The sequence below is a fragment of the Symsagittifera roscoffensis genome, chromosome 4, assembly GCF_963678635.1.
Source record: "Symsagittifera roscoffensis chromosome 4, txSymRosc1.1, whole genome shotgun sequence".
NCBI lineage: Eukaryota > Metazoa > Xenacoelomorpha > Acoela > Convolutidae > Symsagittifera > Symsagittifera roscoffensis.
Window position 1 is genome coordinate 6,427,994 of NC_087065.1, and position 27,891 is coordinate 6,455,884.

The 27,891-nt window shown below is 34.3% G+C and overlaps 1 protein-coding gene across 1 annotated transcript in view; it reads left to right on the forward strand.

Annotated features, from left to right (window-relative positions):
• LOC134844473 (cadherin-23-like) overlaps positions 1-27,891 on the forward strand; it is a 108,120-nt gene that overhangs the window by 36,153 nt on the left and 44,076 nt on the right. The window contains exons 20-24 of the mRNA XM_063861175.1: positions 1,355-1,483; positions 2,540-2,641; positions 22,169-22,349; positions 25,921-26,135; positions 26,865-27,047. Of these exons, the coding sequence (XP_063717245.1) occupies positions 1,355-1,483; positions 2,540-2,641; positions 22,169-22,349; positions 25,921-26,135; positions 26,865-27,047 (810 nt within the window). The remainder of the gene's footprint in view (positions 1-1,354; positions 1,484-2,539; positions 2,642-22,168; positions 22,350-25,920; positions 26,136-26,864; positions 27,048-27,891) is intronic.

Genomic DNA, 27,891 nt, shown 5'->3' on the forward strand with positions numbered 1-27,891 from the left:
AACTCTTGATTTGCATTTGATTTCCTTGAATCTGTTTGAAAAGTCTAGACAAACAAGCACTAAGGACAGCCGCTTACTGTGTGGTTATTTGTCTGCGTGGAAAAATAAAAGAATCTGAGCGGAAAATAAGGACTTGAGCATATTCGACAGTCATAGTAAAATAGACAAATTAAGCAACAGTTTTTGTAGAAAAATGACTAGAAAAAAATCTATTTATAAAAATTATCAAGAAAAAAATTATTTCAAATTTTTTTCTTTTCTGCAAAATTTTTTGGATGTTTGAAATTTTGGTTTCCCAACTTGGCACCAAAATCTCCACAAAGCAACTTTATTCGAGTAAAATTAAGTTTTCATGGCTTAAGTTCAACATAAATAAGCTATTGTAAGCCTGCTCAATCGCTTCATTTCAAAATTGGACTAAAAATTAAAAATTTTATACCTTGTTTCTCGATATTGGGAAAGAATATTTAGAAGTTTTTTAAACATCGTTCGAATCGTGAACAAAAAAATATTAACAAGACATATCGCTCGACCTATTCCGATGATTTTTTGTGGCACCAAATTTTCCGTTGAAAACAAATAGCATAAAAAATACACTCGAATACGAAGCTCCTCGCCATTTTCAATGATCGGAACAATGAGCAGAGATGATCATACACACTCGAGATAACAATTAAAAATAATCCGAAGTGTTTTCTATTCCATTTTTTGTATGGGTTTTCCGACTAGAGTCTTTGACAATCACTCAGTTTATAAAGTAACCTTCGCGTTTAACCTTGGTATATTATAACTAAGTGTAAGAAGGCAAACGCAGTTAGGCCAATCTGGGCTCGCTAATTTCTACCAGCCGGCCCAGATCACCTTAAGCTACCTTCAAGCACTAATTCAAAATATACCATCGCTTAGCACAATGGATACTTTGCAGACTGAATGGTTGTAGTCCAAAGCTCATGAAAGAATAAGCCATACAAAAAAGGAAAAAAATCAATTTTTTTATCAAACAAATTAATATTTGCCCTTTGTGTGCCTTGAATTTTAAAACCGCGCCTCACGGATAACGTTTAGTTCCAAATTTACCAGAAACAAAGCAGGGTGGGGTTTTAAAACGTTTTTTTTCTATCCAGTTATGCAATAAAACATGTTTCAAACAAAAAAAGCATGTTTTTTCTATGTGCTCAAGTTTTTTTTTTCAAAAAGCCCTTATTTCTGCTACTTTCTTCAAAATTACTCAAGTAAAACTTAGTGACGGGGGGTAGGGATAGTCTAAGAGAAGTAAGGACAGAAACATTTATGACACTACAACTAAAACATAAAAGTTATGAAATAAAATGTGCCTTAAAATATTACTTTGCAGGTTTCGGAGGGTGTTTCTGCCGGCTCAGTGATTCATGTGTTCACAGCTATCGACCCAGATGGAGACGAAGATCTCACTTTCTCACTAATGAGTCAAAATGAACAGCAGCACATCTCAATTGCATCAAATGTGAGCTCCATTAAACAGCTGGTGGTTCAATGAGTTCCCGGCCACACTAATTTATTGAATAATTATTTGTAGTTTCAGCGATTCGCAGAGGAAATTTGAAAGGCTATCTAGACTGTTTAAGCATAGACCGTTTCTCTTATTTCCCGACGTTCCAGACCGAGTTATTTTGTTCAGCGAAGCTCTTTTTTGCAACCAAAGACGTTTTTTTTTGCCTCTAGAAATTTAACGTGGTACCACTATTGCAGCCGCTTGATGAAAACAGGAACCAAAGTATTCAAAAATTGGCATTTTGATCAAAACTTTGCTAAATATAAACAAGTTGGTGCTTCACGATGACAAATAAAAGTCGACAAAATTTTTTCAAAAAATCATTTTTGCGCACTTCTAGAGTTTTTCGCGAGATTCATTACGCATGACTGATTCAGTGTGAGCTTACATTTTCTACAAAGTATACCGGGCTAGGGAGAGTTGGATTTAGCTTTGAAGTCTGATAGTTTCAAATCTGCTTTTCTTTGATGCATAAAATTTGGATCTACTTAACAATCTCCGACCCCCCTATGGTACCTAATTAAGAATCTCCACCCCTATAAATCAACACAGTAAATAAGCACTGAGCTTTCTATTGAGAATTCTAATTTTGCTGCATTCTGATTGGTCGAAAAATCGACCATTTTGACCTACTTAACAATCTCCAACCCCCCCCCCCCCCCCCCCCCCTTCTTGAAAGGGGTGGAAATTGTTAAGTAGATCCAAAATTTTCTTTAGAAGCGATCCCCTTTTTCGTGTCTTTGGCCCTCAAGCATAAGAAGTGAAATTCTCGATTGATTTTTTTTTATTTAGGAGCTATTCTCATAGGCAAAAGACCGAATGCGCGAAACTTTCAACCAATCAAAGACCTTGAAACTGTCCAAAAATTAACCAAATTTGACGCTTGTTTCGAATTTTCGAATACTGAGCTCTGATTGGTTGACTAAATCTGATTGAGTATATCAATTGCACCTAGTGTTTAGCCTTGTGATGAGCCAGGGTGTTGATAAATGTGCGTCCTTGTTTCAGGGCTCGCTGTTTGTGTCGGGGGAGCTCGATCGAGAAACTTCAGCTCAGTATGATTTAGTCATTCAGGTCGTCGACAGTGCTGAAAGGTCTGGAACCGCACAGGTAAACAAAACACAAAATCTGATTGAAGTTCGAAGAATATCTTTTGATTGGTCCTTAATTGTCAATACCTGAAAACCTTCGTTCTGTGGGTTACGACAACTAAAAACCTTCGTATGCTTTCAAAACACGTCGCTACAAAATTAGACAATTCTACCAGTAGTGGTTCTTTCGACAATTCAAGTTTCTTTCCTACGTGGTAGTTTTTCACCCACTTGGTTTCTGCAAGTTTTCGAAGTCAGAGCAGCCCTTAAAATGAAAATTCATAACTTTAGCTCCTCTCACATTACGCCCCAAATAATTGAAACATTTTGCCCCTCACGCATTTCCACCCACAAACTTAATGCAACTGTAAGGATAATCACGGTACCAAACTCGGTTTTTTAACTAAGCATATACTCGTGTTTCCACAGACACATCTTTTGCGAGACATTTGTCAGTGAGTTTCACAAAACAAATGAAGCCTTCACAAAATGTCCACAAGATATTTTTTGTCATTGGATTTCGGAGATTATCGTTTTTCGGCAGTTGAATTGGGTTTCGTTAAAGGACGCTGGTTTCAACAACTTTGTCAGTGGATTCTGCAGTCATTTTCTCCTTTTGCTCCTTTTGTCCAACGCTTGTCAATGGATTCTGCAGTCATTTTGTTTTTTCTGTCACTGGATTGGCAAATATCTTTAATTAACTATAAAATAGAATCAAAAATGCTGAAAAAACTGCAAATAGATTGCGGCATCCCGGGTTGACAAAAAAAGCTTATCATACTATTTCATATTTTGAAAAAATGCTTATCATACTATAGACCAAAAAAAATAAGCATGATAAGCATTTTTTCCATACTATGGAATATTATGATAAGCCTTTTTTCCATAAATGAAAATACCAAAAGTTTTTGTTTTGAAATTTTGTGTTTCATCCGAAACACTAACCCTGGACTTTTTGTAACAAGAAAACCCAGAGTGTAACTGGCAGATACTCTCTAGCCAAAACTCAGACTAAGCTTCTAGTGCTTAAACATTTGGAGAGAACTTGCCAGCACACTTGGAGATAACTTAAATCGAATTTTAGTATATTAAGCACACATTAGTATGGTATGAAAAAAAATAATAATAAGAAATCTGAGTTAGGGGCGAAATGTCTTAAATATACAAAACATTTGAGAAGCAACTTGCGAGAGGTTAAACTTTCCGTTATGATCAACAGAGGCAAAGTTAGTCTTTTGATGCATGTGCAACCATTATGGAACCTGATCTAAACTACATTTTATGATTGGATAAATTAAATGTTTTACCAATGTAAAGTATTTAATATTAACCAATCATGATCCATCTGACTAACAACCCACTTATTTGTAAGTGCTGAAGTTACTTGTAATTTCAGCACCAGAGAGATTTGAATTTAACTTAGAAATTAGTTGGACTCTCCCGAGCACTTCAGCAGCCGCAATAAACCAGTATACCCTAGATCTATTGAGCCTAGCAGAGACTAGTTAAACAACCTGAGACTAGATAGTATAAGAGTAAGATTAGGATCGGTATTAGACTAAGAAGTTGCACGAATCTATCCGGCCGAAAATAAGATAGCGTGACGAGCAGACGGTGTACCCTATCCGAAATTACTCTATGAGTTACACTTCGGTCTTAACTCATCTGGTGCGACCATAAGTCTCGAACAAGACCTTACTAGATTAGAATTAACCAAAATTAGATTAGAAATTAGACAAAAACATTTACAAAATGTTATACGACAATAATTTAATTGAAATGTCTCTCCGACTCAATAGATCAGAGCCAATATTCCGAACCATAATAGAACTACCCGGAATTGGAAGAAGACATCGAACCAAAGACGACATACGACAAAGTAGAAACTTGCCGTATAGTTATATGATAGTTCGGCAAAAGCCAGAACAAACTTTTATATTTCGAATACTACTTGCAATGAATTTAGATTTCCATTTGCAAACATAAAACCTTGAAGTTACTCTTCAAAATCATTTCAGGCGCTAAACAAATTTATTAATATACAATAACGATTGATAAAAAGATCTAAGATCGTTTTCCTAAAACTCTGCAGTATTATACAAAACATGTTTGAAAAATATTTATTGGAAAATAAAAATAAAAATTAGTAGCATGACAATAAATGGTTAGTAATCATAAATCATCTTGTTGTTCCAGCTTCATCACCTAAAACATAACAGCAATCATCAACTCACTAATATCATCAAAACACTAAATTTTTCCTTTACACAAATTTAAAACTTTATCAAAATTTAAAGTCACTTAATTTTAAAACCAGATCATCAAGGCTTATCCTTGGATCTTAAATCATTTTCTACTTAATTAAATTTTAAACTTGATCATCAAGGCTTATCCTTGGATCAAACAGAACAACTTTGTTCTCCCCCACCCACTTAATTAGTGTCTAACGACCTCAAACGTCGATTCACTACCCAACCCTTTCTAAAGACCCAAGACTAATAGAAATTTTTAAACAAAACTAATCATTCAAATTAGGATAAACAGTGAAGAACTTCGGTTAATCATCCTTCACTTGACCCCCCCTCTTACCAGACCCAGGATAAATCTTAGACTTAGTAAGTTTAAAATAGTATCTAACGAACTACTCGCGTTCTAATTATACCTGAACCTTGTGGATCGATTTACTATTCTCCAACCCTTGAACACAATCACTACCCCTAAGTAAGATTAAGTAAGTTAACACCTTAGCTTATACTAGTCACGAGAAAGTAAAAATCATTCTTCGGAATCGATATACTTTTCTCTCCAACCCTGAACAAATAGACCCAGGTTAAGCTAACCAAAAAATCGTAAGAACTAACAGTTTAGGAAAATAGAAATCATTTAACAACCTTTTGCATCCGTCATCCTAAACCTTATGTCATTTAAAAACCTAGGAAATAAACAAACAATCATTTTACACAATTGTGAAATAGATAACAAAAAATACGACCTTGTAATCACACCTCATACACAAACAGTTGGAAGTTGGTACGACGTTTCACAACATACCAAACACGATTTACAAAAAATTTTGGCATGGTTCATAATAGATTATTTCACACACAATATTGATTTAATTGCACAAGCAAGAAAAAATTTTAGACCCCAAAATTCGAACGATGATACCGCTATCACAGAACAATCAGATTATGTTTGGGACCCCGAATGGTCTCATCCCGCATTTATAAGCTTTCCACAATCAATCTCAAGTCAAGCAATAGGTACAATATCTTACATAAGAGATTACGTAAGAGTAATACCATTAACAATTGATGCAACACCATTAAACTATAATACATTTTTACCCGATACACAAAATAATAGTTTAAACTCTACAGTCATACACAACGAAAACCTCAATGGAACAAGGAATCTTACTCAACAAGATATCCAGACACCATCACACTTCATAAATGAAGAAATTGTACACACAACAACTACACAACAAAGTATTTCACCAATACGCCCAAATTTAACAACACCAAGAAATACAAATCCTTCACAAACACAGGTAACCTTACAATCAACCGTTAAACCTTCGGTTGCTCCTAAATATTCACATATGGATTACCAAACATATAGACCCATGACAATACCATCAAAAACACGCAAAACATTCACTAGAAACAACTTTGCAGACCATAATTATAATTATACACATCCATCAAAAACAAATTATCAACCACAAAGGAATTTTAATCAATATACAAAACCTCGAAACTGGGATAACCCAACGGCCCAATATAATTCCAAAAATTTTCAACCAAATCCTCCACAGGATCGCAGTGAAAATTACCCATTTTTTCAACAAAATAAAAATAAAAAACAAACATCTTATCAAATGGATTATTTATCCTCAGATGATGACTTCTTACAACCAGATATATTTGTACCAAATACTCAAGAATATCGTAGACAAGGAATACAAAAAACACGTACAAATCATAGAAATTTTTCTCCACAACCGATAGATGCACAATATCAACAACCAATCCAACAACAAAATCCAATTAATACACAAACTTTTCAACCAATTCAACAACAAAATCCAATGACTGCACACTCGTATCAACCATCACAAATGCAAAATGAAATACCACTCCCATATTATCTTCAACAACATGAAATAACAAGAAACCAACTTTCAAATTTTTCTCAAATGCCAAATGCAGCAGAATCATTACAAATGACAATGAATCCATACCTTATGGGTGGATCATCAATAACATCAAACAAACCTTTAATGGTTTTCACAGGAACAGACCCTGAATACTCTGTAGAAGATTATTTAAATGCAGTAACAGCAAATTTGATTTTAAATATAGGACCTGAACCAATTAATACGCCACTACATCAAAACTGGATACATCGACGCACAGCGTTGATACAAACAACCTTAGATGGCGCAGCCCAAAAATGGTTTTCAGTACTACCTCTAGAAATAAAATCAAACTGGAAAAGATTTACACAAGAATTTTCAAAAATGTTTGACTCCGAAAGAAACAAACAACAACAAAGAGTTTTATGTAATGAAATTCGCAGATTACCAAACGAAACCATCAAGCAAATAGCAGTACGAATCGAAACACTAGTTCGAAAAGCATATTCACTAAATACACATGACTATAAAAACACAAAGATGACAGAAATCTTAATGATGACCTTAACACCACAATTAAGGAAAATAGCAATAAAAAAGAGAGCATCCCATCCTTCTTCAATTCGAGAACCCGATTTAGATTTTCGAAAACTAGTAGACAAATTAGAACAAGCAGAAATCACGATGAAACTAGAAGAAACGGAAAATCTGAAATTACAATACGTTAACAAAATTGAAACGACTTCCACTAATATTAATAATATACAGGAATCAGAAACAGACCTCGTTGAAAAAATCACTGAAATACTCAATATTTACGAAAAGAACCCGAACTTTAAAGGCAAACCATCTTTCAAAAAATGGTGTAATTATTGCCGCCGATACGGACATAGTATCTCCGAATGTAGACAAAAACAGCAAGATAGTCAAAATAAACCTCAAAAATACAAAGAACCAAATAAATCATTCTATCAATACATGAAAAAAGATCAAAATCTACCGAACAAAACAGTTCACAGCAACAACAGTTCAGGAAAACCACTCCCGAACAATACAAATTATACAAGAAATCAATCCCCATATAACTCAAGTTATAGAGGAAGATCACCAGAACGAAGAAACACGTATAATTCATCACAAAATCACTACAATAGACCAAATAGTAGAAATAACTACTCCGGATCAAATTCAAATACACAACGATTTGTTTCTAGATCTAATTCCCAATCAAGAAATAACTACTATCCAAACAATCAATCACGAAATTCATCATACAATAGGAATAGAAACTACTCCTATAATCGAAATAGAAGTTATTCAAACAACCGAAACCAGAATTACCCGAACAACCGATCAAGGAATAACTCATATAATAGATCGAACTATAACAGATCAAACAATAACTACCAAAACAGATCGCGAAATAATTCACAAAATCGACACCCAAGTTATAATAATCGTTACAGAAATTATTCCCAATCACCACATAGGAATAATAATAACTATAATAATTCTAATAATCGTCATAGAAGTAACACACCTAAACATCAAAGGCAAATCAATCAAGTACAATCTAACCCAGAAACAACATCAGACCCTCCAGGTATTGATGACACAGTAACTGATGCGTTACAACTCAATCAAATAAACTGTACATCATCAGATTCAGAAAGTGATACTGAAAACACTCTTGCTATCAATATGATAAAAATCGAAAACGACTATGAATCTGTCATATATGAACAACCCTTTCCATCACATATATATGAAAATCAATCAGAATTTCTTCAAAATAATTACACTACACCCATAAATTCCACACCAACGACGCAAGAAACAAATGAGATAAACACTACAAATCAAACCAATAAAAATACCAAAACAAAATGCTTGAATACAAACCACATTTATCAAAATATACAAAAAGAACAACCCAAAGAAAAAATTTGGACAATACCATTTCTCTTAGAAAGCCCAAGAAATAAAGAATTTCAACCACCAGACCTTGAAATAGATTTTTTAATTGATTCAGGAGCAGAATCAAACATAATAAACATTCCCACATGGAATGAAATAAAAACTTTACATCCAAAGCTAACACCTCTTGAAACCTCCAGTAAGCTAGCAACAGCACAAGGATCAACATTGATAAACTACGGAAAAATCCAATTATTTCTCCTCCCTACCAGAACAATGGAGCAAAGCAAAATTTTAAATAAGCCATTTAAACAAATATTTCATATCACTGATATTAAATATAATATCATTGGAATACCATTTATTTCGAAGTATATACCAACAATTAACATACTAAATAGTAAAATATTAATCAAAGATAAATATACAAAAACAAAAGAAACATCCTTAACATTTTTTCAAAGATTAAATAAACAACCACCATTCTTTTCAAAATTTTATCCGATATTTAACCAACAAAGAAAACACCTGAAACCACTATCAGGAAACATCTATAATTTTTCAATCAAACAAGTTCACCAATATGATAAAGAACAAAACAAACAAAAATTTTATATGTCAGATTTTGAATTCAAACCTATTCATAAATTTTTCAAAATCACAATCTCTTCAATAAAATATTTGAAAAATTCGAATTCAGATATTATTTCCTTACATGTTTATAATAATACACCTTACCAAGTAACATTACCTTTAGGACTTTTAGGATATTGTGAAACCAACGCTACAATATCACCAATACACGAAAAAGCCTATCGCGTAAATAATATACTCCAATTACTAGATATTTGCCAATCTACAATTCTTAATGAAGAATTATCTATAAATAATATAATAAGTAACGAAAACAGAAATACGGATTATTTCACAAAAACTCCATATTTCAAACCTACATTCAACATAAGTAACTACACAGCAGACCAACAAAAATTTTTAACAATGTTTAATTTCCAACATTCACAAATAACACAAGACGAATTCGAAAAATTAGCCAAACAGCTAATTAAATATTCATCAGTCTATGCAACATCAAAATTCGATGTTGGAAAAATCAGTTCATCACTACATCTCCCGTTAAAACCAGACGCAGTTTTCAAAAAACAGAGAGCAAGTAAAGTACCAATTCACTTACATGATAAAGTAAACAGATTACTCGATATTTTAGAACAATACAACATTATATCACCAGTTAATAAAGAAGAACAACCAAAAGGCAACACATTCATCAACCCCGTTATCATTCTAGCTAAAGGAGAATCATTAAAAATCGTTCTCGACGCTAGATACCTCAATTCACTCATAGATGAATCAAAATGTAATTGGCCCATTGAACCAATACAAGTTATTTTAACAAAAATAAACGGCAAATACTTTACAACCGCCGATATGAATAGTGCATACAATCAAATGCCACTAGATGAGCAATCACGACGTTTAACACAATTTGTTATCGGAAACCAACAATATGAATTCAACCGCTTATTCTATGGAATATCCATAGGACCAGCAGCATTTTCAGCTTTTATGAGCAAAATTTTTAGACCACTAATACTCAAGAAAAACGCAATCACCTATCTAGACGATGTTTTTATGCAATCACAAACAAAAGACGAAATGTTCAACGTTTTAGAAAAATATCACCAAATACTTCAGAACGAAAATCTGAAGGCCGCCCCCGATAAATCACACTTCTTTTTGACAAGAGTTAAATTCTTAGGACATAACATAGAAAGAAAAACAATCACTCCACTGAAATCACGCATTGACGCTATTCAAAAACTTCAACCACCAACAAATAAAAAGAAAATCCAAGAATTTCTTGGAATGTTAAACTTTTTAAGTAAATATGTTTATAAAATGCAATTATATCTACGACCATTTTATAACATCCTTAGACAACAAAATAATTTTGAATGGAACACAGAACATCAAACACGATTCGAAGAAATAAAGAAACTTTTAACTGAACAAATTTCAAATACAATTCCAGACCCTGATCAACCATTTTATGCAATGTGCGATGCTTCGAACTTTGGCATCGGCGCAGCACTATTACAATCACATAACGGTACAAACAAAATGAACCTTATATCAGCAAACTCCCGATTATTCACTCAAGCAGAGCTACGACTCTCAACCCTAATGAGAGAATGTACAGCCATAATATATACACTGACAGAATATGAATTTCTGATACTTGGATCAAAACATCCCACAGTTTTATTCACAGACCACAAACCAATCATTTTTCTTTTCACACAGAAATCTAACCCAAACCACCGAGTTTACAGATTTCAACTAATTCTAATGAAATTTCCAAACTTACATATAGTTTGGACTGCAGGAAAAAATCTTGCATTACCAGACACCTTAAGTCGAAATACACCACCTGAATTACTTACACGAAAAACAACAGTTGAAATACCCAAAAACATAAAATTCTACCTTGCAGAAAACGAAACATCACCTCGATTAGAATGCAAATATGCAGTTAAAACTGATATTGAACAATCACAAATAAATAATTTACAACATTTCCCACTTTATTTAGATTGTCAAAATAATCATTATGAAGTTGATTTACTTGGAACATCAACCTTCAAACCAATCCCATATTCTCAATGGATAAAAAGTAACACCCAACAAAAACGAACAAAACAACACCCGCCTAAAAAAGACCATTTTCCACTAATTGAAAAAGAAGATTTAACTGATAAAATAAATTTATCAGGACCACAAACAAATGATTCAAAATACACAATAAATCAAGTTTTTGACCTCCATGACCCACTTGATACAATACCCTTATCTAAATTAGAAATCGAAAACATTTTCCTCCCCCCAACAGAAACAATTACAATTTCAACACTGAAACAATATCAAAATCTTGACCCAATAATTCGACAACTGAAATCATGGCACAAATATAAAACTAAACCTATCAAAGCAGATTCAACCATTCTAGGAAACAAAACACTCCTCCGATACTTTCGCAAATTTAACAACACAACAATTAACGAAAAAACAGACCTTTTAGAGTATAACCTAAATGAATCTACAGTTCCCTGTCTCCCTATAAGTATGATTCTTATAGCTTTTAATATTTCACATACACAAAATATTAAAGGACACTCTGGATCAGAAAAAACATATTCAAATTTTATACAAAATTTTTACTTCCCAAATGCACCAATTTGGATAAAAGTACTATGCAATGATTGTATAGTATGTCAACTAAATAAACCTTACCCAAATCAAAAACAAATCGCACAAAAACAAGATTTTAAAGGACAAAGTTTGTACTTTAATCACCGTATCTCATTTGATACTAAAGGCCCAATTTCACCCTCATCAGAAGGAAACTCCTACATTATGGTAATTGTTGACGCATTTACACATTATGTAGCACTTAACCCAGTACCACATTGTAACGCTTATTACGCTTACACAACACTCTATGAACACTGGATAGCAAAATTCGGACTACCAGAAATTTTAGTTACAGACAACGGTACAGAATTCATAAATAATGAAATAATAACACTATGTCATTTATACAACATTAAACACAAACCACGTACATCTCATGCACCTTGGACAAACGGCTTAGTCGAAGGTATGAACCGTTCACTACAAGAATATCTTAGATGTATCATCAACGGAAATGATACAAAATATACCGAATGGTCAGCAGATGTAAAATTATTTCCCTTAGCATATAATTCACAAATCACGACAACTTTAGGAATGTCACCATACGAAATGGTTTTTAACCAAAAGCCACGCAAACCAATAATGTTTACAGCAAATTCCCATAAAAACGCACAAGGTTATTGTCAACCAAATAAAGATTCAATTTGTTATAACCTCCCATTACATACGCACGATGAAGATCATTTTCATCACCCACAAATTCTTAAACTAGCCTCCGGTACACACACCGAATGGATTTTAAATAGAGATAAGAAACACAATGAAATTTACCAAAAAATAACGAAAAAGTTATTACAAAGACAAAACATAAATGAACAAATCAATTCACGTTTTACACCAGCTTCCGATTTAAAAATTGGAACATTTGTTTTAATACCTAATTTTAATACTCAAAAAGGAATTTCTAAAAAATTACAACCCCTCCGAAAAGGACCCTACCAAATAATTGCAAAACCCACTGATGTCACATATAAAATTACCGACTCAAACAAAAAAGAAATCGTTCAACATCGAAACAACCTATTACCTTATTACCCAAAAGAATACGCACTCCGCGAATTAACTCAATTATATTCTTTCACAGGATTAAAAATCATTCAAAATGAACCACATCTGAAAAACACAGAACAAAATGATAACCCCACCGAAAATCAAAACACAAAACCAACCGCCACCAAAAACAATACACAAAACCAAAAAGAATCTCCAAAACAAAGAAAAAATAGAAAAATGACCGAACAAATAATACCCCAAGAAGAAATAGACAAATCAGAACATAGAAAAACAACAAGACTCCGAAATCAACCACGTAAAAATTACAAAATGTTCATCCCTCAATCTAAAATATTAAAGAAAGTAGAATTTAAAAAGTAATTTTAAGATTTTATACTTCACAATCTTGAAACCTCCGTAACAGTTTTCATTTCATTTTTTCAAAATAACATGCTCACAAGTACGCAATAATTTTAGTTCAAAATAGACCAATAGGATTCATCCAATCCACCACTTTCTCTAACTCAAACTAAGATCAATTAGACGAATAATCTAGAACTCCAGGCACATCTCTAACTATAACTTTACAACCTCCAGGTCAAAAATAAGCAAACCACTCCAACTTGACAGCTAAAATAAATATCACCATAATACCGTACCCCTCCCTTATCTAATAACCCAAAGATCAACAATATTTCCCCAACTCAGACCACGAATACCCCCAAAACAAATTTGATAACTTAGCCTAAAGTAACAAAATGAAGATTTTAATTAGCCTAAAGTATAAAAATCTCACCATACCCCGGATCATTTGACAAACAAAAATAAAGAAAAAGACGACCTCCCAGTCACCATGAAAATTGCCCCCAACAATTTTTTACAAAACTCAACCCACTTGTCAAAAAACTAATAAATAATTCGACCACACTAGAAAATCGCCTCAAACAGCAAAAAATATTCGACCAAGAGATCATTTCTTAAATGCTTTTCTCTCAAACAGTCGCTCAAATACTTACAAATTTTAAACATTTTTTTTCAATACTTGAAACTTTTATAATATTTCTTTTTGATCTACTTGAATCTTTTCTAATAATCTTAATCATTTTTTGTAACATTTTTTTAATTTTCTACACAATACTCGAACTATTCCTCCAACTTTCCAAAACCCTTGAATATATCCACAGGTACGATTTTAACAACTTGTCTAAATGATACGAACAATTTTCAGTAGAACTGATATTTTTTTATTGTTTGTAATTTTCATAACATTTCTATCATCCCTCATTTTGACAATATGTAAATGTATAAAGAAAGCAATCATCACATTTGCCCTAGCAACAATTTTTCTAATTATTTTTTTGGAAGAATATTATAATAAACATAAACCTTCCCACTAAAGTAACAATTCAAAAATCCATCAAAAATTGCTACCCAACAGTCACAGAATCAGTCTTCACCGACATCATCCCAAGATAATCCAACACCACCTTCAACTACTCAAAATCCTCAAACATCTACACGAATTTCTTTTCAAGACAATCCATACACTTTTGAAGAACGGCACGCTCGTTTACCTGAACCACTAGAACCAGTTCAACGACAAGCATCTCTAAGTGAACCAACATATAATCTTTACCCAACACTACCACAAGAACTAAGTAGAATACGAAACCTTAGTCAAAACCAAAACACAATAGAAATAAATAGACAAATTATACATCCTCGACGAAATAGAAATTTTCAAACTCCCCGAGTTCATTTTGATATACCTCAATCCCCATCACAAACCACTCCAGAAAACACCACTGGTATATTACCAGAAACCCCTACACTTCTTTCACAACGTAGCACCTCAAGCTTACCATCAGATTACTTAGGTTCAACACCAACATCTGAACAAGCACGAGAAAATCCTTTTAACCCCCCAAACCTAACATCACGACTTCCATATTGGACTACACATTCATTCACACAAGGTGAACCAAATTTAGTCAATGACCCCATAGATATTTCTACGGATACAACAACATCCTCATCACTACCAGAAACATTATCACTACCATCAACACCATCAATAAGCCAATTTTCACCACTACCCTTTAACTTAAATTTTCCAAATAATCTCGACGCCAGATATCGAGAACAATCATCAATAAATATTCCTTTAAGATTAGATTGGAATACATTTACAGCACCTCCACCATTATTTGGACAACATCAAGAAAGTAACCGCCTTCATAACTGGGCACTTAATAGATTACAATATCGCCAAGATATTCACAACGATATCCGTGATCACAATATTCAAATACTCCAACAAAACAGTTTACAATTAAAGTTTGAAATCACAGTTAAATTAAACAATATTACACAACATCCCTACCCATTAAACCCACCTAACATAACAGCTCAATCACTACCACCACCGTTTATAACTACTGAAGTAATATATAAATACGACAGATACACCAAAAACACAATTGGTTACATTACATTTTATAACCCATACTCAGGATTATCATACACATGTATATTCTAAAATTATTAATTTTTCCCCAACTCCTTTTTCTAGCAACCCCAAATCAAAACATAAACCCTTCCCCTCGTACAGGACCACAAGATTTATTAGTAACACATTACGATTGCGAAGAAAATGAACAAAAAACACTACACAAATATGCAATAAATCAAGTATCACAATGTGAAACAGAACCACAAGCTATAGAAACCACAGATATAATAGCAACACTCTATTCAAAAGCCCGAGCAACAACAGTTACAGGTTATAAATTCACAGCAACATTTTCCGAAAAGAAAGTACATTGTTCACAAGTCTCGAACGGAAACAAAAACCGACTTGACCATGAATCATTCTATCAAAGTAATATAGAACGTCTTTTACATCTCAATCCCGACGATTGTAAAAATGAATTACTTAGACTAAACATCACACGAAATAAAAACTCCCAAAGAAAGTTAGTAAATTTTCAAGTTTTTTCAGACTCTGTACATCAATCACAACTTGAAAGACACCAAGGACATATAAAACTAGACAAAAAATACCCGTATAACGGCGCACACGGACGATTAACCTATGACCTACATGATAAACATTGGATACCACACATTGGTATAAATAACCCATCAAACTGCAAAGCAGACACGAAAAATAAAGGATACCAAGAAATAATGTTTTTCGATTGGAAAATACAACTCGAAAAAATACAACTCACACGAGATTTATCTGATAATACAATGATCTATCAAGGAATCCGACTACCTTGTAAAAATGATCAAGGATATTGCGACCCTACAACGAGAACACAAGCAACAATTGTTTGGTTCCCCGAAGATACATGTACAACATTTCAAGTAGCAAAAATACACGCTCGTATGATAAAATTTCACGAAAAATATTTCATACAATCAATTCCTTATGAACAAGTCCATCCATCACGCAAACTAAGTTCCGATTTTAGAAACATAGATAATATAGAAAATAAATTGACACGTTTTCAAATATATCAAGAAACAGAACTTGCATGTAAATACAGGAATCCACTTCACAGAACACAATACTCTGAAATATTAGTTGAATACGAAAAAGGATTCGACATGACCACTGGAAAAGTGAAAATCGACCCATATGCCACAGGTCATCCTCTAAACGAAGGAACATCCTATATACCAGTTAATTTTGAAAAAAGCAACGGACAACCTGGTGGACATCTAAAACCTTATGACACCAGAAGCACACGCTTACAAGAATTATCACTAATGAATACTACATATTTCGGTAATATCCACTATGATATTCATTTGGATATGAAACTAGACTATACAATTAGCCGCATTTTTCAAGAAATGTCACTCTCCGAATTAGAAACACTACACCAACTATGCGAATTAGAACGAACACAAATATTACAATCACTTGCACTAGCAGTATTAAAAATACCCTACGCAGGATACTTATTATCTGGAAATAGATCAAATTTTTTAGACTACGAAGGAAACATCTTATGGTTTTATACTTGTACCAAAAAAGTATCACCACTCTACGTTTTTGAAGATAAACGATGTTATAAAAGAATCCCTATCTTTTATAAGAATAAAGTACATTTCGTGGATACACTTTCACGAAGAACCTATTTCTGGGATACCGCAGTCCCATGTGGATCAGAAAACAGCCACAATGTAGTACAACTAAACCCTGATGAAAATAAATATTATCTTCTCACTCCATATCCCACATTAATGCAATCACTCAAAAAATTTTCACCAGAAAGCATTCGCGCTATTGCTCGAAACCCAAATATAGACTTACAATCAATAGGAATCTATTCAAAATCAGATATTCAACATCACATTAGAACACAACAATTCCAGGAATTATTAACACAAATGGACACAATACAAAGACAATCAATAGACCAAAATTTACGCAAACTTGCAGAAACCGCGGGATTTGCCGATATCTACACGCAAGACTATAGCGGATATTTTAAAGACATTAAAGATTATATATATCTAAACGGCGAAAAATACCGTCCCCAAGATATATCACCAATTAACATTTTTAGCTTTGTTACACTCAAGAATGAAATCCTTGATTTTCTAGGATGGCCCTACTACATCTTAGAAAAATTGACTATTTTATACGCAATGTTTAACTTTATTGGATTTCTTTTCTCACTCTTAAAAGGAATCTACAATACATGTGCTATACACACACAAGTAAACAGACAAGCAAGCGTAGCACGCATACTCTTTGCAGGATTTTTTGGAATTTTTTCGACATCTATAAACAAAATTCTTTTAGACGCACAAATAAAAGAATATAACACAAAAATAACAACACGACAAAATACATACGACGAAGAACATAACAATGTCGACACACAGCCAACGGCACCACAATTACCACCCCTACCAAATAACCATCCACTATCCCTAGTCCCACGAAATTTTCGAAATTTAGCCATCACACATAATCCAAACTTTAGACTCACCACATCGCAAAGTCCCGTCCAACATATAATAACACATCAATCACAAGATGATAATACTTATGAACAAATTATTGAACAACCCCATACCACCGCTTTTCAATCTCAAAATAATAATTTTTTTAGCCCACGATGAGCCGCCAACTTGGATCACTCCATCGATCAAATTCCCATCCAACCAACCTTCCTTCTTCAATCCCAATAATACCACTTTTTGCTTTTCCGCCACCCGATTTTCCACCTAGCAATGTAACATCAGGCATGAATTCCGACACTAACTCACAAATTTCAGTTTTATACTCCATTTCACAGCTAAATAATCCGAATATTGAAACCCCCGATGAATTTGCCGACTCAGAACCATCTCCATCCAATAATTTTCATAACCCTTCTCATTTTTCTCAACCTCCTTTTCAACCAATATTGTCAAATAACCCTGACCCAATCACTCCCACACCCTCTTATGCTTCCCAAGTTACCCCAACCTATTCCTCATACCATTCTGACCAATCATCTCCAGACACCCCCCGAATCTCCCCAGAGCTAGACAATTTTATTACCCTCCAACAACAACCCTACCACCTTAACACCCCGACCATAAACCAAATCTCCTCCACTACAAATTCATCCAACCCCCCTACACCCTCTTCAAATTATACTGAATCATTAGCACCATCATCCACATCAACTGAATCCTCACTCAACACTAATAGAGCTTACCGCACTTTTAAAAGAAAGTTCCCCAACCATCCTTTCCCAGCAAAACCAGGAACAGCCCGTGAATACATCAACCACCCCCAACATACTAACACCAAAGAATTTTTAGCTATCACTTTACCCTCATTTCCACAATACACCTTAAACACCCCTCATGACGCTAACGAAACACGCAACTTTGTAGACGAATACGTTTTAATGCCCACTCTCTCTTGGACCTCATACTATCATTTCACTAACCCTCTTTGCTTACCTTTAACCAACACTTCCATCGATACAGACCGAAACAAAGATATGCTATATCGACTAACTACACCACTCACCGCTAGACAGTTTACTTACGTAGGATATAAAAAATCACTAAAAATACACACTGCACCTAGAGCTAATGAATATACACTAGAATACTACGATCACAACATCATCAGAGCTAACCAAGATCAATTCTTAGACGACGATCGCTTCGCTAATCCACAAATCACCGAGAAATTTTTCATCAAGACACCATATGTATTTACACTAAACATTTTCGACCGAAAGTTTGATCACATTATTTCAGAAGCACTAACAAACACACAAGCATACGAAAGTTTTAAAGAACGCTTCCAAATCTTTTCACTAACCTTTCATTTCCTTGCACCACACGAAAGAGATTTACACTGCTCACACGATATTATGTTGCGCACTAAACAAACACATACATACAGTTACTATCGTTTCATCCAAAATCACTTTGACCTCCACACACCCTCTAGACAACCACACCATCGTTTCCAATTCATCAATTCAAAATACACTTCACCGTATTTCCTAAATTTCACTATTGTATTAAAGACACTAACCTCCATGGTATTCTTCGTAATTATGACCCCATAACCCAAATGTATATTTTCTGCCCCATCACCAAGACCTTCAACGCCGAAGAATCCCGACCCTTCCTTATCCCGCACGAGTTTGTACAGCCTATAGAGATCCCAATTTTAGAATTCATCCACAACACTAAATTTAACCACAAATTATATAACTTAATCCAAAACACACCTTATGAGTTTGCAGTAGGCACTGAAGAACTAACCACTATTAAGGCACTTCAATTGCTTTGGCCACTGCTTCAAACTAAAAATATCATCCGCATCTTAGCTAAACTACTAACAACTTCAGAACTAATTCACGATATCTTCCCCCACGGTTTTTTCCCCGACGACTAACAGGTAAGTATGAATTCAATGAATATTACTAACTAATTAAAATATTAAAAAACTCACCATTCTTTATTCATGTTTTCTTTAGATTTTTAGCCTTCATCCCAGATCATCTGAAAAATTCACAAAAGAAAAATAAAAAATAGCAAACTTCTTCAAAACTGTTAAAAACCCTATTAAACTTGTGCACCAACAATTAAATAAATATAATACCAATGCAGTAAATTAATTTATAAAATTTTCCCCCAAAGCAGTAAATCTAATTATGATGAAAATTTGTATCTTAAAATTCCCCCATAACTAGCAGTAAATTTCCAAATTCTATGCAGTAAATTAATAAATGGCAATTGCAGTACTAACCTTTTGATATTTTCATTCATTCGCACAGAAATTCTATCCACACTCGCACAGCTCGCCCACGAAGAATTGTTTAAAATAATGAATTTCAGTTTCAAGTTTTCACACTCAACAACTCTAACATATAATAACATGTTTCAAACTTTCCTTTAACCCGGTTGGAAAGGAATCATATACTAAACAAAACTAACCAACGCAGCTTACTAAATACCACAAATCATAGAATAACAGCATGACTAAGAAACGGAAACCAACGGTACCCAAACCGGATTAACCCAGTTTAAAACTGGATAATTTATTCTTTTGAAGACTATTACAAAGTCTTAGAAAGAAATAATAAAACACAAAAAAGTCGAAAGACAAACCCATACCACAAACAATTTGCTTTTTAGAAAAAGTACATAACCAACAAGACATAAGTAAAACCACAACAAACCCAACATAAAACGTTGTCACATAACAGGACCCCTCACAAACACCGCATGAAATTATACTCCCACACCTGGCCTAACCCACCAGGAAAGGACGTCCTGAGCATGCTCTATAGCCGGCCTAACCCACCGCGCTACATCCACGCTTTGTGACCACACCTTTATTTTTAATAAGAGCTACTCAAGGGTGAGTAACTCTTCAAAATAACCGAACTAAAACAAAAAGCTTTTGTGAAAACAACTAACTAAAATCATAATTAAAAAATACTAAACTAATAAAAGTTTTATAAAATGTAAAATCACATGATGCAATATATAGATCAGAATACAACACCAAGGACGAACATCAAAAGACAAGACGACCTCACTACACTCGAGAGAGAATGACCAACTACAATCGATATGCCGCTCACAATCACAACTCAAAGGATTTAGAGTACGACTTGACTTCGCAGAAAAGGACTTCATTGAACTAGACCAATGACCACCTCGATGTTCAAGTATACGTACAGATCCGAGTAACCAGGCATCCCCTCCACGCACAATCTCCACGCCATTCCCAAGCTAGATCAAACACAAAAGAAGTTCTCTCCGAAGAACAGAAAAACCTGACATAGCCAACCATTCTGAAATCAGAATTGATGCTGTTGCAGAGACTCAGTCGATGTCACAAGAAGAAGCGGAAGAAAATTATGATGTTCGCCAAATACCAACGTCCATCATCCATCCTTGAACTACAGAAGAACTGTTCTAAAAAACTCTGTAAAACCCGGATGGGTGGAACCTGATCTAAACTACATTTTATGATTGGATAAATTAAATGTTTTACCAATGTAAAGTATTTAATATTAACCAATCATGATCCATCTGACTAACAACCCACTTATTTGTAAGTGCTGAAGTTACTTGTAATTTCAGCACCAGAGAGATTTGAATTTAACTTAGAAATTAGTTGGACTCTCCCGAGCACTTCAGCAGCCGCAATAAACCAGTATACCCTAGATCTATTGAGCCTAGCAGAGACTAGTTAAACAACCTGAGACTAGATAGTATAAGAGTAAGATTAGGATCGGTATTAGACTAAGAAGTTGCACGAATCTATCCGGCCGAAAATAAGATAGCGTGACGAGCAGACGGTGTACCCTATCCGAAATTACTCTATGAGTTACACTTCGGTCTTAACTCAATTATGTTCCGACGATTTGAAAAACGTGTTTATCAGTTTTCTCAAACGCATTGGTCTATACGCAGAACGCTAAAGCAATTTTTATCAGAATTAGAATTTTCAAAATTAAACAAAAACTTTGTCTTGCGCCCTTTGACGTCAGTCACTCTCATAATTAGTTCGAGCTGGTCAGCATGCAACACATATCAGACCGACTGCATTACCAATTTTTGCACTACATTTAAACCCGTTCTGCTCTTGGACTGTTATGGTTTTAGACCGGCCACCGACGGTATCAAAAATAATTTTCCAAGAGCAAGCAATCTAGTGGTGTCTTTTAGGTGACGGTTGTTGTGATCGACGTGAACGACAATGACCCCCAGTTCATCACTTCACTGTTCCCCTTTGAAGTGGCGGAGGATGTGGATGTCAATGGGGTAGTGGGGAGAGTGGAAGCGTCTGACCTTGACGAAGGAGAGAACGGACGCATCTCTTACTCGTTCAATGCCATTAACCAGACCAGTTAGTAGCCGAAAGACAGTCATCGAGAAAATGAATGATGATCGCATTTATGGTTGTTGTTCCGCTGTTCATTGTTGTTTTATTTTGGTGGCAGTTTAACTTATCATGCTCTATGGTTCGGTTCCCGTAGAGGGAATTTTTTTTTTCAGAACTCAGTCGTACTTTTATTTTAGGCCTTTTTTTATTTTAAAAATTTTAAATGTTTTCTTGCCGTTTTTTTTCCGCTTGTTTTGCAAAAGTGCCGTGCCGCCTCTGTATTGAAGAAAGTGACGGACAAAATATATACTTTCGATCTGGGTTTTTTATTTCATCAGATGTTTTTCAAAAAACGACTTCGCCCAATCTTGGAGTTTTTAATTTTCTAAAACCTTTGTTGCTTTTTTTATAGCAGAAATATCATTTTTTTCTTTTTACGACTCCTTTTCTGCCGATTCTGTTACTATCATCAAATGGCAAACCCATCCAGAAAAAACATTGCAAAATTTTGAATTTTAATGGACAGAAAATGACAACTTTTCTTAGATTAACCAGCCAGAAGCTTAATCCGGAGGTTAATCATGAAAGGTTTAGTAATCTATGGCTATTAACAGAAATCACCTTGTATGTTGCAACGCACGCGTTGTTTGAGCCCGCTGTTATATTGCTTGGCACCATCATTGCCGATGCGCCTTAAAGCTTTGAGCAAACGAATGATCTTCTTTTTTCACTTGGCGCGACCTTTTTTCAGACCGCATGAAACGTCGGTAGCCCAATAAATATGGTCCAAATTCAGGATTAAAACTCAAACCTTGTTTTAAAAAAAAACCTTCATTGGTTGACCTCAAGTTGAAAACAATAACTTCAGATCGTCATCTTTTTTCACAGTCGGTAAACTGGAAAAGTTAGGCTTTGCATTGAATTTTGCGCTGCACCCATTTAAAATGAGCGGTGCAAGAAACAATGCCCTGGATCCCCAAAAAATTTGAACTCTTAGTTGTGAAATTAAGTAAATCTGGGCCAAAAAGAGCACACAAATTGATCAGTTCAGAGCGTAGCCCCCAATGTTCTGACTTCCAACTTTTAAATAATTCATGGTTATCAAAAACTTTTTAAGTTAAAAATAAATTTTCTTTCAGAAAAAGAATAATTGATTGCTCATTGCTATGAAAAGAGCACAAATAATTCGACCACTGTTGCAAATAAAACAAAACTGCTCGTATCAAGGCGAAGCCCTGAATGTTCCGTCTGCCTTTTATGGTCTTTGGAGCAGTAATAACATTTAAAAAAATTAAATGTAAAAAAAAAACAAAAAAAAATATTTTTTTTTGAAATTCATGCCCCCACACGCAATATTAAGTACAATGTGATTGATTTTGCTCGGAGTAACAAATCACTATGGCAAATAGGCTTCCTTTAAAAAATATGGAGATTTCTAGGACGGATGAAATCTCCGCTTACGCGTTAATTGCGCGAAGCTTACAGTGCTGATTTAAATTAACCGGACAAAACGCGTTAAACTTGAAAATTAAAACACGTTTTTCTCAAAATGGGTTGACTTTAGGAGAAAACTGATGAAGACAAAACCTGCTTAAAGTTTTAGCAGACTTAATATGGGGTAATTTGCTGTGCGAAATTCGGGCCCAAAGTTTTACCCCAAAAATTGGTAATTTTGGCTTTTCTTAGTTGATCAAAAATTACGCCAAAAATACCGAGTCGATCACAGACATAATTAGATCAAAGTGAGCCCCTTACGTAGCCCAACAAACTTTGAGAAGGGTATATACTCCAAAAAAAAATTTGCAAGCCGTTTAAAAATTGTTTTTAAATAAATAGTTGGTATTTTATGTGAAATTGACCTTTTTTGTCTATCAAACAAAATAAATTATTTATACAATGTTTTGGAGAATAGACCCTTCTTAAATTTTGTTGGGCTACGTAAGGGGCTTATTTTGATTTTATTATGTCTGTTATCGACTGGATATTTTTGGCGTAATTTTTGATTAACTAAGAAAAGCCAAAATGACCAATTTTTGGGGTAAAATTTCGGGCCCGAATTTCGCAAAATAAATTACACCATATTAATTCTGCTTAAGTTTTAAGCAAGTTTTGTCTTCATAAGTTTTTTCCCAAACTCAACCCAATTTGAGAAAAACACGTTTTAAAATTCAAGTTTAACGCGTTTTGTCCTGTTAATTCAAATCAGTACTGTATCGCGCGTTAATTGTCCCAAATTGGACAAAACACAATCTTTAAACACCTGTAACTTTACGAAAAACGATCACAGGTGAAATATTTTTTCAAATTTCAGCTCAGGGCAACAATATTTTCTAAAACAAATTTGTCAGAAATGGTAGTTATGCTCTTTTAAATTAGAGGAGGACAATGTAGGGAGAACAATCTAAAAAATGTAAGATTCTTAAAGTTAACTCCACTTGCAAGGTTAAGTGTACACTGATAAATTTCTCATCTCGCGCCAAGTTCTTTCGAACAGCGTATTACCTTAATTGAGTTTGGAATTTATATCTACTTAACAATTGCCCCACCCCTTTTCCCCCCTCTTAAGAAAGGGGGAGGCAATTGTTAACTCATTTTCGACCAATCAGATTGCAGCCAAATTTCGCAAGAGCTTTTTACTGCTTTTATTAATACGGATGGCAATTTTTAAGTAGATACAATGGGAGGGCGATTGTTAATTGTTTCTGGAATTTTTTAATTCGTCGTTCAGACTTTGAGTGAAGAAAAAACTGGTAAATAGCGACTTTAATGATCCCAATTGGATAAAACTGGAAATTTTCATACCCTAGAACCTTACAAAAAACAAACGCAGTTCAATTTTTTTTTAGTTTTGAGTTCTTCCACGTTGTATCAGAAGCTTACTAAAAAAGCATAATTGAAACGCGCCAAGTCGGTTTAAAGAAAAAACCAAGCATAATTATTCCGACACGCTATTCGAAAGCCAGAACAAAAAGGCTCAATTACTTTAAGCATTTAGAGTTTGAGCTTAAGCAAAGATAAAATTAACGCATCAGTTTAAAGTTATCCAGAAAAAAGGTCTTGTTCAGACCAGTTTTTTGCGACTTTTTTTGAAAAAATTGAATGAAGAGGTTGCCTTGACGCGAGCAGTGTTCTCCTGGACTTTTGCTGACAGTTATAAAATATTTGTTCTTGGGTGTTTTTTAAAACAATTTTTGGCTCTTCACTTGAAATTTTTTTGCTGACTTTTTTTGGAATGAAAAAAAATTGATACCTATAATTCAAATTAAGAACGATATTTTACGTTTTGTTTCAAAGTAATGGTTTTTGAAAATTGCCAAAAAAAGCTAAACTGAATAATCTTTAGCTATTGTTTCAAGGGCTCGAGATACTGTTTCTTGTGTCTCGAGCCCTTCAAGGAGAAAAAATTGTTTCAATTTTCTTTTGGAAAATGGTCTTTTTTATAGCAAAAGGTAGCTTAAACACGGTAAAAAGTAGTTGAAATTTTTAAAATTTTGCCCTGATATTTGCTGCCCACTTATCACTTTGCTTCTAAGTTAGCCCAATTTGAGAGAACTCCATGATTCACATCTGTTTTGATCTGGCACGTTTGTTTCAGCCTTGAACTTTTTCTCATTGGACGAGGCAACTGGCTCTCTATTGGTGGAAAAAAGTTTGAGTGACATGATTGGTCAGTTTTCGTTCTCCGTGGTAGCCGAAGACAGAGGGAGGAGGAGGTCGACTGCAAATGTGGTGGTGACTGTGAGGGATGTGAACAACCACGCCCCTCAAATATCATCCCCTTTCCCCAATCAGGAGTTCAACATCAGCGAGGTATACAGGATAAGTTGTAAATTTTCAGCCAATCAGATTCAAGTTTTTAGATATCATAGCAAAATTAGACCCAGTTGAATAACTGTTTGGGTCAATTTAGAAGGTGGATTTTAACTTGGCTCAAAGTAAGTTGCAATTATTGTCACCTTACAAAACCCATAAATTTGACAAAAGCTAGTTATTTCGAAAATGAAATTGATATTTAACCTTGGTAAATCAAAAAGCGATCAATTTTATCGAAAATGGGAGCGGCGATGAAGTGGTTACGTCTTCTAATCGAAAGGTCGGATGTTCGAGGCCCACCATGATCGGTGCTCGTTGCTTGAGGGTGAGGCAACATTACCCGGCCCAGAAAGTTATCCGAAAGAATACATGTAGATTTTTAACAGGGACAGATCACCGGTTCTCCGTGAATAGCTGAACAGCTCGTATGTTGGACCTTTCCCTTGAAGATAAAACCATCTTAATCTAAAATGCGTCAAAAAGAATGAGTCAAAAGTGGTTATATAGGTTTGAATATAATAAAGGTCGCCGACCATACTGATAACTTTTGTACTGAAATTGCACTGATTTTTCACTACTCTCGTTTTTTAATCAATTGACTGTCATCAGAGCTTCACACTTGAGCAAAAAAATGAACAAAACTATCAAAAACAAGTTGCGCTCAAACTTAAATGCTTTTTCAGATTTTTATCAGTAATTTCAAGTTGTCGCATTCTGTTTTTCCAGAGTGTAGATGTCGGTTACGAAATAGTTCGAGTTCTAGCATCAGACAACGACGAGGGAAAAAATAGTGAGCTTTCCTTTTCTCTCGAGTCGACCTCCCCCTCGGATCTGGAAAAATTTACACTAGAGGGGAATATTCTGAGAGTGAGCGCCAGTCTAGACGCCGAATTGCAGAAACAACACACGGTCAGTTTGTATGAAACAAGCAAAAAAATCAGAACAAACTTGTTTTCAAGAAGGTAGCAACTTGTTTATTATTTACAAAATTTATCCCAAAAAATGTCATCTTGCAAGAACACCAAAGAGGCCAGTTAGCTACCATTCGATTGGTGTCATTAACAAAAGAAAATGTGGTCGTTCTGATTTTGTGACAATGGAGCAATCAAAATTTTGGTGTATAGTATGCGGATTCCGAGACAAGGTTAAAAAAAGACTTTTTAAAATTTAAAATGGCTTCAGTAAGATGACAAATGACCCCATCTGAAGTTAAATTGTTGTATATGGCTAGGTAATTTTTGGTTTTAAATTTTTGGTAGTTTGAGAAAAAAGGCCTGTTTTTTTACAAATTTGTTTTTATCTTAGCAAATGACCCGGGTTGACCTCCATAGACCAAAAATGCTAATCATACAATTCCATAAATTAAGTCTATGAAAAAATACTAATTATACAAAGTTCATACATTTTGCTAAAATCGTGTCATTGAATTTTCTAACAACTTTTCTCTTGTTAAGGCATAAAATTCGGTGTACCGTACTGAAAAAAAAGAAAAACTTTTGTCAAAAAAATGCTAATCATACAATTTCCATATAGGAAAAAATACTAATCATAGACCTTTCATGCAATTTTCTGTAGTTATGGAACTCCATGAAAATTGTATGACTAGCATTTTTGGTCAACCCGGGGAAATAAGAAATAATAATTGTGTTTACAAAAAAAACACTTTTTGGTGATTTTTGGATTTTTTGGGTGAAACACTAATCCTGGACTACGTTATAAACACAAAAAATAAAATTTTGCATGCAAAGTTTTT